The following is a 13270-nucleotide window of genomic DNA, read 5'->3' on the forward strand; positions in this document are numbered from 1 at the left end:
ATGATTTCAGACACAATGTCGTTTATCAAATAGTCACGGAGAACATACGGGCCCGAGGATCGAACTCACGACCTCGCGATCCGTAGACCAACGCTCTACCTACTGAGCTAAGTGGACGGGCTACAAATAAAATAATGGTCTTGTATAAAGCAGTTTTATAGGTTTTATTCCAAGGTTTGTTGAGTTTGAGTAGGAGCTAACTTGTGTCATTTATGTGGTTTGTATAACAAAACATGTTTTTATTTTTCACGGTTTTAAGTTAGAAAGTGATAGTTATATCGGGGTTAAGGTCATAATATATATATTAATTTGCAGATCTTGCCACAAGGGTTGTTGAGTGCGAGTTTTGAACTAAATCGGGTTTTGGGTTGTCGGTAAAACGATAAATTCTGGTTAACCAAAATGTTGCATTTTGATAATTCTGTTTGAAGATGATGGTCTTATGAAGGTCAAGGTCATTTATGTTTGGATAGCTTGAAGGTTTTGTCACAAGGTTTAATGAGTTCGAGAATTCACTAAACGTGGTAATTTATGCGGGCTGTAGGACCATAAAATATTGTACTTTTTCAGGTTAAAGTTTGATGATGAAGGTTATATGACGTTAATGTTCACCTGTATATAGATCAGTCTGTAGGTCTTGCCACAAAGATGTTGAGTGTGGGTATGAGCTAAATCAGGTCATCAACATGGGATGTAGGCGAAACGGTGAAATAAATGTTTTTTAAAGAGTTTAGTTTGCAAGTAAAGGTCATATGAGGTTAAAGGTCATATATGTATATTAAGACCAGTTAGTAGGTTTTGCCACAGGAATTGTTGAATGTGAGTACGAACAAAATCGGGTCATTGATGTGGGCTGTAGGCTAAACGGTAAAATCTGGTTCGTACGGACGGACAAACAAACAGACAAACGGACGGACAGTTCAATTGCTATATTCCTGGGGACAAAAAAACGACATTTGCCTGAAATCCTTTTGGGAATGTTTATGGTACACATAACCGTCCAACGTATGATTTCCTCTTGATTCGAGATTTTAACGTAGATGTTAAGATTGTGAGCTACTGAGTTTAATAAAAATAAATACGTATTTATTATTCCTTTGGTTTAAGCAGGTACTTAAAACATGGAATAAAATTTTTGTTCTGTGAAATAAAAAGAAGTGATTTAATCATTTAATAAACTGTGTTCATATACGTTGCACACGGGTGGACACCACGGTCGAACCATAGACCTTCCGCAAGCAAGACGGATGGCTTACCCGAATGACGAAAGTAAAAGTGGTGTCTTCCAGCTAAGACATGAGGGACATACAATCCGAATTAATGGTTCTGGTATTATTAGCTGAAATAGATGCTGGCTAGGTGCAAATATTTATTAAATAAAGTACTTTAGAGTGGTATTTTTCAGTTACTTAAGACCATTCCAAGGGGAGACTATTCTGCAGCGTTCACCTTTTGAAAAGAAGCAATGTCTTTCCGCAAGTCAGGTGGATGGCTTCTCTTTATGACGTTAGTTAAAATAAGTCTGTCAGCAAGACATGTTGGACATGCAGCCCGGATTAATGATACTGAACATTTTAAGGACCAAAGACATCGCATCCAGTTTCATGCTTATGAAATGTATATATTTCATGCTTGTGAAACGCATAATAATACTCGTACACAGTCCTAATGTTTTTGCACCAACATTTTGGTTTTTGATGTTCTTGTTGTAATCTATATTATCATTGGATAAACCATGGAACGCAGTATCGGTTACCTGTCTACAGCCTTGTTCATATATATGCTGCATCTAAAACCTCACTCTAGCAAAATTCTGTTTAAAAGTGTACATCTTTATTAAATCTATCATTACATCTATTAACATGAAAATCAATGGAAAACTGTAACAGTAACGCCACACTGAAATAAGCACTGTGAAACTGTATGCAGTGGCTGAGCACAATGAACTCATTTACAAAAACGATAATATAGAAGTAACAAACAAACAAATACACAAAGAAGAAATCAATCTTTGTAAAATTCATAATGAATCTTTGGTTAATACTGGTCCATTCTAAGGGCACGGTCCAGTTGCCTTAGAAAGAAACGGTGATGACAGGATGGCAAGACATTTGTGCAAAAATAGAACTGTTTTAAATGAGTTTTCTTGAAAAAAACAACAACAAAAAAGAAAACAACAACAACAAATAAACAAACATGTCTGGATCATTTAAAGACATGATTATTTCAAATCATTCCATCATTTCACAGGTTACCTACAGACCATACTATGTGGCATTCCGGCTAGGGTTATCTTAGCCGTTTACTTATGCCCTTAAAGCAGCATTTTCATATAAAATAAGTTGAAATGTTTTCTGGCTCACCAGCACGTAGTTGAAAAAATATTTGAGCCACGTCATGAGAAAACCAACATGATGGCTTTGCATCCGCGCAGTCTAGTCAGGATCCATGCGGTTCGCTAACAGTTTCTCTAATTGCTATAAGCTTTGAAAGCCAACAGCATGGATCCTGACCAGACTGCGCGGATGTGCAGTCTGGTCTGGATCCATGCTGATCGCAAAGGCACTATGTTGGTTTTCTCATGGCAAGGCTCATATAACAATCCAAACTAGATTTATTGGGAAGACATATTCTTTTTTATAGCAATGGTCTCCTGTAACATGTACTGTCAGTGACAGTAACTGCCCGTAACCCAAGGAGTTGCACAACTTTAAATATTGATTAATATTTCTGCAAAGTTTTGTGTCTCAAGGTCTTATCCTTTGAATAGCGTTCAGAGCATGTTTCAATATACTAATTAAATCACAAACAAACAATAGGGTACGTAAATTCATACGTAAGACAAAATCTACAAGTACAAGCTTTTGCCATGTAGAAGTTAATTTCCGTTTAAGGAAAGAAAGATTAAAGGAATAAGTCACACAACAGTTATCAACTACTTCTTATTCACAAAGAAGATGTTTTCAGATTTAGAATTCATCATTCCAAAAATAATTATTTGTTTTTATGTAAAAATGTATAACATATGGTTAAGCAATGTATTAGTATGTTCTTGATGAAAGAATAAAAAGAATTGCTACAACAATCACACACCTACAGTTCATGCGATTTAATGTAGATAAACTAAGAGAGGGATGCCCTCATTATGTTATGCAATCTTTCATCATTTTCTTTAAATTTAAGAACAGCACAGAACACGTATTTTACATTTTTTTCATTGCCAGTAAATAAAATCTAGAAAGTCACAAAACTTAGAAACACCAAGACGGCCTTGATGAACCTATACCGCTCACCTCGCCTAGGTTTTAACCCAAAAACTTACTATCTTATATGATATAGACTTTATGAAAGCAAACATTATTACCTTGTTTTCCCTAGATCATTTATCAAGTTTATCAAGGATTTGTCCTAGTGACATAGTGTTTTTCCTAAGTGGGTCACTTACAAATATATTTTGGATTTTAAACAGACAAACGTTCGGACGAAGTCATGTAGACCAGGTAAAAAAACGTGACGTGTTTAGTGTTGACAAGAGATTTCTACAATTTGATGTACTGAACTAGATTTAGACTTCTGATTTCAGTTTCAGTCTCGGCTTATAATTCACAGACAAACAGTCTTAACAACGTTTCATGGGCGTCAGATACAACATGTGACATCTAGGGTGGTTACATACTTTCTATTATTGGACAGACTGACCTACAGTTTAACCTAATGTAACTTAATGTAACCCAGTCTTAATCTTGATATAGATGTTTATGGAGTCAAACATTCTGACAGTTCAGATATTCTCTAGTTCTTAAATTATATATGAAAAAGATTTTCCTATGAATAAACTATGTGACCTGCTTTCGTAGCCAAGTTTAAACATGCCGACAAACTTTCTGACAAAATTATGATGATTAAGTAAAAGAATGTAGCCTCCACATAGTTAATAATATTTTAGTTTGTTTGTTTGTTTGTTTTGGGTTTAACGCCGTTTTTCAACAGTATTTCAGTCATGTAACGGGTGGCAGTTAACCTATCCAGTGTTCTTGGATTCTGTACCAGTACAAACCTGTTATTCGCAAGTAACTGCCAACGTCCCCACATGAATCAGAAGTGGAGGACTAATGATTTCAGACACTGTCGTTTATCAAATAGTCACAGAGAACATACGCCCAGCCCGAGGATCGAACTCACGACCCCGCGATCCGTAGACCAACGCCCTTACCGACTGAGCTAAACGGTCGGGCTTAATAATATTTTAGATTACCAGTTTTGAACTTTACCTTGATTTCATAGCGACAAAACATCTGACTAGTTTTATAAAAGTCAGATAAAAAGTCGGGCGTGTGACAAAGGTCTTTCTATAATTTTCCTTAGCGACAATGTTTTGATTTGGACAAATTTCTACTTGAAGTAGGGAGCGCAGTGCCAAACTATATAGTACTGTTTTATCAGAATACCATGACGTAGACATGTGATATGCACTGATACCTCTACCAGTGGTATAATACCAGTTTAAACCCAACGACAAACAATCTGACAGCAATATATCACGATCAAATAAATAATGTGGTCTCTAGTATGTCAACAAGATTTTTCTTGCATTGTTTGATTCGCTGACCTAGTTAAGAATCGCAGGTAACCTAGTTTTAAACTGGACCTAGCTTTTAGATATAGATAGAAGTCTGACAAGAATTATAATGATAATATTAAAAAGTTGGCATTTAGATTTTTCTATGATCTGAACTTGTGACCTAGTTTTTCACCTCAGGAAACCAACATTTAAACTAACCCTAGATTTTAAAGAGACAAACATTTCGACAATGCTTAATGAAGAGATAGCAGAAATGTTGTCCTCTAGATTATTAATAAAGCTTTTCTATACAATAATGAAGTAACGTCGTATAAGATTTTGAATACGTACGTTTTATAGATACATATATTTGACAAAGATTGATGGAGTAGAAAATGCACATTTTTCCATGTTATTTGATATCAAAACCTAGCTTAAAACCTTAGGTAATCCAGGTTTGAACTTGGCCCAGATTTTAAACATTTTTACAAACATTTATGATGATCAATTAGAAAATGCAGCCTCCAGTGAGTTTGCAAAGTTTTTCTGTGATTTGACATAGTGGTTTTATTTTTGATCTCATGTAACCACTTTGAATTTGTCCTAAGTTTTATTTGGGAAATCATTCTGACCAGATATTATTCTAGATTTGACAAAAAGTGTTAACAACAAACTTTTAAATAACTGGTGAAACAAATAAATGCATTAGGTCTACCAAAATAAAACACTGTTTAACTAAGTCTTTGAACCACCTTTTCTTTTCTACTCCAGCTTCATTGTAACTTATATCTTTCTTCTTTAGGTTGCGAAGCATTTTCAAAGTACATTTCGCAATATCTTTCCAATATCGTCACTTTCTGTAAAAGAATAACTTTATGTTAATTATGCTCATGAAATGAGTCACCTATTGTAATAAAACGCAGTCAAATCAAATACATCACTAAGAAAGATAAAAGGTAAGGGTAGATTTCCCGGAAGCACAGAGCAGGCAAAACACAGCCATAGAGCCATGCATCGCAAAGTAGGTCCACTGCAGAAGAAGCAGTAACGGAAGAATATTGTGGATGGGTTGCATCAAAACTCCGACAGAGTTGTATCAGAGCTGAGCTTCGTATAGGCTCACCCGTAATGAAAAGGCATGACATGAGTATGCTTATTTGAATAGAATGAGTAATCTTCTTATTCAAATGGCTACTTATGTTGATTATAAAAATAAAGATTCTCGCAAAAACTAAATGAACGATTGAGTCAAATTGTCTAACTCATCCTCCTGGGCATAAACCCGTGATGTCGACAGTTAGTTGTACATAGTACAAATTTGCACTATTCAGCTCTTACAATTTTCAATGTTTTACAAAAGCAAACACAAACGCTTAAGAGAATATGGAAAAATAATTGACTTGACTAATATTAATCGATCTGCTAACAATTTAACAATTTTAGGTAGTTGAGGTAAAGGCCTCAACAGACGGTAGGATTTAGTTGTACACTAAATAAATGTAAGATGCACAGCCAAATATTATCATGTGTACAATGCTTTTCATTGATTTCGCAAATTTTAAGTATTGACTTACAGATTAGGACATGTTCTATTTCGTAAGTTTTGCCTCACGTACCAACCTCGTTGACAAGCAACAAATTGATAAATTATTAGTTGATAATGAGACAAGTGAATGAAATTCCAGAAATAATTGCCCCCCTAAAAAAGAAATAAAATAAACACAAGTATGAAAATAAAATGGCTTCCAATGCATAATAGAAAAAGGATGACACTGAAAAGTTAAATGGTTTGTGTCATGCGTAGTCGAATTCATGTGACATAGAAAATCCGAACTATTCTAAGAAAGACTATTTCGGTGCAGGGAAAATCCTTCTTACACCCCCGAGGTGTAAGATGACTCCCGTGGTGAAAATAACGTATTACGAACCGAACTACATATATATATAGAAGATTTATGTAGTAATTTATACTTTAAGAAAAACGGAATAAAAATCCAATATATTGACTCTTCTTCTTTGTTCCTGATAGTATATTGCTCGATTCAAAACACGTTCTTTTATCAACAATTCATAAAGTGACGCTGCAACTGATAAAACAAAACTCGAACTAAACATTGTTATTTGTTTTTTAAACGTCATGACGTCTTTCCTGTTAACAGACGTTTGTTTCCCGCGTTTTGTTTAAATACGCTGCTGTAAGAAATAGTTCTAAAATGAAAGCCATTCGATTGATTTTGATATTATTATTGAAATCGGTATGCAAGAAAAAGATTCTGTCCCAGGTTGTAGGTGCAGATGGGAATATCCGGCTCTCGGGTAACTGTTTACACGGTAACTCGGTAGGAGCCTCATTACCGCCTTAACAGTTACCCTCTAGGCCGGAAATTCCCATCTGCACATACAACCAGTGAAAGAATCGTATAAGACTCAGAAGATTAGAAGTATTGAAGGAAAGCTTTGAAAATCAATACACAGGTGAATATTATTTTTTTTTATTATTATTAACGGTTACATTCTTTTCAGTATCTGATGCACTATGTTTACTAGGTAAATCTCTGTGATTTATATGGAAGTGGAATACTGTCTGAATGTGAAAATTGTACATTTTTAAAATTGTACATCTTTGAGATAATTGGTGTTGTACAGCTAGAACCTACCGTCTTTGGAGGCCTTAAGTAAGGTGTAGATCAACCCAAAACAACCCACTGTTATGTTTTTTTTCGTGTGATTCATCAACTTCAGTGTGTCATTGTGTCTGCATGCGCATGTGTGTGTGTATGTGTGTATACGCGTACGTACGTACGTATGTGTGTTCGGGTTTAGCGTCTTTTGGTGTGTTCTTTTTTTTCAACTTACGTGTGTGCGCGCGCGTTTCTTGCCGTAGACACGTGACATGATTCCCCACTTACTCATATTGTAGTTGTATGGTTGTATGATAAGGAAGCAAGATAAAACGCAGTTTTTGTATTGGACCAGTAGTGATACCTTTGAAGCCTAATAAGGACCTAAAACAAGAAAATCTACAAAACATCTCTTTAAATAGATAAAATTTACACTGACACCGAGACAATCAGTCATTTTACTAGCCTCTTAATGCTGAGCTTCAAGCAAGGCGTAGAAGCGAACCAATGAACTCCCGCCCTCAAAGCGGGCGCTTTACCGCTAAGCTACAGAGGCGGTTCAGATTTGACTCTGACATTCCGCAGTAGCTTCAAGAAACTTCGGCGAGAAGGTATATAAAAACCCTAATTTTTATGGGGATGATGTTTACAAACTTCGTGCGATTTTATGTCGTAGTAATATTCTAAAATGATTTTGGTAACGTTTTTAAAAGTTTCATTTAAGAGGTTTATGATCCAACTGTTTCGAAACACACCGCGTGTATGGTATTCAGCCCTTCTGCATTTGGAATCTACATTCTTCTTTTTGATAGTGTCTGACGGAAAAGACAGAGGACTCTATAATAGACAGTTTAAGCTGTTTAAATATCTAACTTTTGACCTGTATCCTTCGGGCCCTAAAAGGTGTTTCTCTTGATGCCCTCTCTTCCGCAAAAGCATTGAGTACCTGCGTTTTTATTATTATCAAGGTTTGCTTTTTAAATGAATTTACAAGGACATTTTGTGATTTACATTATCGTTGCATGTGTTAGTGATCGTTTAGTAGGGATAAATTTATTCTACATGGCATTTGTCTTCAGAACATGTTGGAGATTAAGAATGAGATTACGTGCATGTTATAAACGGTTTAAGCTCAAAAGTGGTCGGCTGTTCCAAGGTTGTGTCCAACTGTCTCCCTTTGTTTATTCGTTTTGTTCTCGTGTGTTTGGTTTGTCTTTATTTGGGCATGTGTGTGAGTTTTTGTCTGTGTGTGCTGGTCTTTGGACGTCCACGTGCTGTGAGTTGCGCTTTGTGAAGACTGCGTGTTTTGGAACGTAGCTTTAAATGTCGGATAATTGTTCTTGATTTTATCGTAAATGTTTAAAAGAGTATGAAAAATGATTACATATTCGATTGTAGAAATACTTTCAAGTAAATCCACATGAATGTCCGGGTCTTTCACAAAATATTCGAAATACATCTCTACAGTTTCTGCTTCAAGTACTTTGCCTAGCCGAGCACATGTTTCGTCACTCAAACGCAGTATCTTTACTATTGTATTAGCACATTCAATCAGACCATTTTTTGCTTCTTTTAGACAAGCAACTTCCGTTCCTGAAATAACATTAAGTATACTGTTATTTGCTGTCCTTTTTTCCCACGGTTTCTTTAACCTGTTCTATTCCGACTTGGATTCAAGACAAATTTTCATAAACCAAAAATAAAACTAATAGAAATATCTTAACATTTTTACCAAAAACGTTTTGTTCATAAAAACAGAATAACTTTATCGTCGTCTTTAAGTATACACTGCTATAAATAGCGAACATTAAAAACTTTACTTGGATTCATTTTAAAATCGATAAACATTGAAGATGTCGTTCAATAACAAAACAATAAACAGCTTGCGTGTTTCGTGAGGTCCGATCTGGCAAAGACCCAGTCGAACCGAATACAGCACCAAGATCGAACTTCTGTTATAATAATCCTATTTCCAATGCATGTATAATAGTTAAAATGAAAAAGAGCCACTGATTAACAGACATCAGTTGGTTTTCATGACGGGTTAGGCTAAAAATAATGGTCGACAAAATAAATGAGTTAATGGATTTATTAGTGACCCTCCAAGGAAATTGTGTAGGTTCAGTCTGATAAATATTAGGTCTCGGCTAACGTCACTCCCCTTCATATATTTCGTTGGAGGGTCACTAACGAACCCAATTATTACTTTGCAAAAATTGCAAGGTAAGATGAACATACACGAAATGTATATATAACATTTAAATGCCAATGAAAGTCGAAAGCCAAAGCAAAGTAAAGTTTTAATTCTGACGACTTATAATAGGGTTATTGTAACAGTAGCTCGATCTTGCTCGAGCGGATTTTTGCCGACCTTGCAACGGCTAAGAGAGCCGGATACAAAATCCCAGATCTACCTAGCGTTATAATTACTCTTTTATTATATATCTCTACCTTTTTGTTTGTTGTTTTGTTATTGAACGAAATCTTCAATGTTTATCAATATTGAAATAAAATTAAGCAAAGTTTTTGTACGCGCTATATACAGAACTGTGTTACGTCTTGCATATTAATGGAAGTAGTCCGGCAGCACTCAATAGGGATGATGCAATACGGAATCTAAAAGGTTCAATAGGGTTTTTATTTCTGCCTGTTGATATTTAATTGTGAAAGAAATACAAGCCAAATGTTTACAGAATTTATACAGGTATATAGTAAATAGATATATTCAAATAACCTTTTCGAGTCTGTCGCTTTTCCAGCAAAAATGAAACGATATTATAACGGCTGCTAAACAAACATAAGGTATTTTCATGGCATAATTAAGAGACTATTTTACATACGTGCACATGTAAGCGTTTTTTATATATAAACCGTTTCGTTTATTTCGAAGAAGGAGGGGTATCTGGTTTTGCAGATGAAGGTCGCTCTGTCTGTCGATCGGTCTGTAGACCAATCGATTCATGGATGATAACTCAAAAACACTAGAGCCTAGGATCGTTGAATGGAATTGGGATGTTGGTCATGACTAGCAAATGATTGCTATTGATTTTGAATTCAGTAGGTCAAAGAATAAAGGTCACAGTAACCCAGAAAAGTTAAACAGCTTCAGGACAGTGGCTATAGAACGATTGAGCCTATGATCTTAAAACGTGATAAGGAGGTTAATTATAATGACCAGCAGATATTCCTATTGATTTTTCGCTCAGTAGGTCAAAAAATCAAGGACACACTGACCCGGAACAGTTAAACCGTCTCCGGACGATAACGAGAACGCGTTGGCATAGGTTCACGAAATTTAACAGGAAGGCCAATCATCATGATCAGCAGATGACTCAGTAGGTTAAAAGTCAAGGTCACAGTGATCTGGAACAGTTCAAACATTTGCGGAAGAGAACGCATGAGAACGCTTTGGCCTAGGATAACAAAGCTTTGTAGGGAAGTTGATCATGACAATCAGATGACCTCTATAGATTCTGAGATTAGTAGGCCAAATTTAAAGGTCAATGTCACATTGACCCGGAACAGTTAAACTCTGCAAACAATAACTAAGGCTTAGTATGACAAAACTTAATATGAAGGTAGAACATGACCAACAGATGAGCAGTATTGATTTTGAGATAAAAAAGTCAAATGTCAAGGTCATTGTAAAACCGTTTGCTGACGTTCACTTGAGAACGCTTTGGCCTACGATCACCAAACTGAATAGAGATATTGATCATGGTCGCATGTGATCGTGACTGATTTTGAGGTCAGTACGTCAGATGTCAAGGTCACAATGACCCAGAACAGTAGAACTCTTTTTTTCAAGTAACCAGAGAATACTTTGGGCTAAGATCACATTTGGTACAGAGGTCACTTATGACTGGTAAATGACCCATTATTATAGATTGATGTCAGTACATCAAACGTTGAGTGCGCAGTTCCTGAAAGCATCAAGGGTCATTTCGTGTCCATTGAGCTCTTGTTTACATAAACCTGATGACTGTGATTTTCTTGTTTTTATTAAAGGTTCAGATATAATCGAATTTCAACCATATTTCCAGTTGCAACGAGCACAATCAGCAATAGAAACTATCATTTCGCAGTGCTGCGCATGCATATACGCTGATCACTTGATGTCTACAAAGTGCGATCATGACGTAAACCTTTCTTTCTACCGGATACCGTTTTCAGAAATCGAATACAAATGTGTTCATGAATGAAAACAGTGGTTTTAAACAAAATTTGATAAAAGATTGTTATAAAAGTAAATGTTACAAAAGTTATGAAGTGTTATTGGACAGTTTTAGCAAACCTTTATCATATAGTATTTCAACAAGTAAGCCTCCCTATGTTCCTAACTTTTACTGCAACATATCTATTCAGTATACTTACTTAGTGTGCCTTCTACTTGCTGTATCTCATTTTTCAGCTCATTATAACTGCAATATTAAAATATTGAAGGTATAGATATTTACAATGTGCCAGCGTTCGTGTGCAAGCGCGTTCGTCTTCGGCGTCTTTTTACAAATCAATTTAAACGTTGATGTCTGCTGTAGACATGTGCCTGATTCTGCATCCAGTCAAATAAAATTATAAAAATAACAAGAATAACATAATAGAACTATCGTCTTATTGCTAAGCGCCAAGTGAGGAAGCTTCTACTACGTTTTTTCTGTCTTTGGTCGTGCGAACAGGGAGCGATGAAGAAAAATGATGATAAAGTTTCATTTCTTTCAGTTAATATGCTCTTTGTGCACTAATTTCATCAGAGTTACAGGTTGATACCTCGGACTAACCCTTTTTATATGTTTTACTTATTAAAATAATATAGACTGGTTTATGCGTAGATTTGTTTCAACTATTCTTTCTTGTCACCCTAGATCAAAATAGAGAAAGTGTGATGTTGGCACGGCCCAAACGTGTATAAAACATCATTGCCTCAATTATGTATGATGCAGACTATTCAAAGAAGTGCCCAAATTTTTAACTTGGTTTCAGTCCGTTTTGTTGCTGTTCATCCGAGGAAATGGCGTTTATTCAAATGCAAAAGTAGATAAGGAAATACATTAGATTATGAATTAATATTCAGTTGTACTTAACATATTTTGCCGTAGACACACGTTCTGGTAATGACCGAATAAGAGAGGACGACGCATATGGCTATCGTGTTCTTATACCGCAACAGGTGAATGACTTATTGTTCTCTTTGTATTCCGATTCAGACTAAATGTTTCAAAATATGGCACACTTTGTACACTTATTTAAATAATGTTTTCCGTCACATTATCGAACTAACCTAATAGTGTATACATAACGGGAAACCCTAGCGATTGGAAAAAAAGACTAATGGCGACATATACCAAACTCTAAGACAATTTCTGAAGGTCACAGAAAGATATGTCACCAGTCCTAGTTATGCGACTGATGTATGACGCCATCAAATGGCGGTCAAATTTGAAAATATAACTTTTCTTATCTCAAATTTTACTTACGTTACATAGAGCATGTTGACAACTTGTCACGGGCATTTTTTATTAACATGTGACACTTTTAATCTAGCAATTATTTTGCTGTTCGGTTTTCGGAAGTCAATTTAAGTGTTAAAATATAAACAGTCTTTCAAAAATCGTCCGGTTTTCCGATTTCGGAAGTTCCGGTTTTCAGAGGTTAAAAATATATAGAATTAAGAACAGAAAAAATGGGACCTTGAGCTTCGTGCGGTTTTCAAAGGCTTCCGTTTTTCAGAAGACCGGTTTTCGGAAGTTCCACTGTATTTAGCGTACCCGCCGTAAATGTGTCATATACGTTGGGTACGGTGTTTTAGCATCAAAATCAAACGACTCTGATCAATCATTTGAAAACGATGATAGACTAAGTTTTAAGATGACGTCATAAATCGGTCCAGTCGCTGAATTCAGATTGGCGACATGGCTCAGGGTCGTAGGAGCTGGGAAGCAAGGAGAAAACCCCTCAAAAATTTGACCGATTAATATAATTATCTTAGCAAGTTTTGACAGCGAGTCAATTTTAGCTGTGCTGTGCATTTTTTTGTAGATGGGCCAAGCACGCATAAATAAAAACAATAACCAGAAAAAAATAACAAGAA

The 13270-nt window shown here is 35.7% G+C and overlaps 1 protein-coding gene across 1 annotated transcript in view; it reads right to left on the bottom strand.

Moving 5' to 3' along the window:
- Positions 1–1795: 1795 nt before the first annotated feature.
- LOC123542840 (uncharacterized) overlaps positions 1796–13270 on the bottom strand; it is a 29244-nt gene continuing 17769 nt past the window's right edge. The window contains exons 13-15 of the mRNA XM_045328857.2: positions 11557–11603; positions 8567–8775; positions 1796–5418 (exon numbers count right to left, since the gene is read on the bottom strand). Coding sequence (XP_045184792.2) covers positions 5335–5418; positions 8567–8775; positions 11557–11603 — 340 coding nt within the window. The 3' untranslated portion in view covers positions 1796–5334. The remainder of the gene's footprint in view (positions 5419–8566; positions 8776–11556; positions 11604–13270) is intronic.

The sequence above is a fragment of the Mercenaria mercenaria genome, chromosome 19 (assembly GCF_021730395.1).
Source record: "Mercenaria mercenaria strain notata chromosome 19, MADL_Memer_1, whole genome shotgun sequence".
Classification (NCBI taxonomy): Eukaryota; Metazoa; Mollusca; class Bivalvia; order Venerida; family Veneridae; genus Mercenaria; species Mercenaria mercenaria.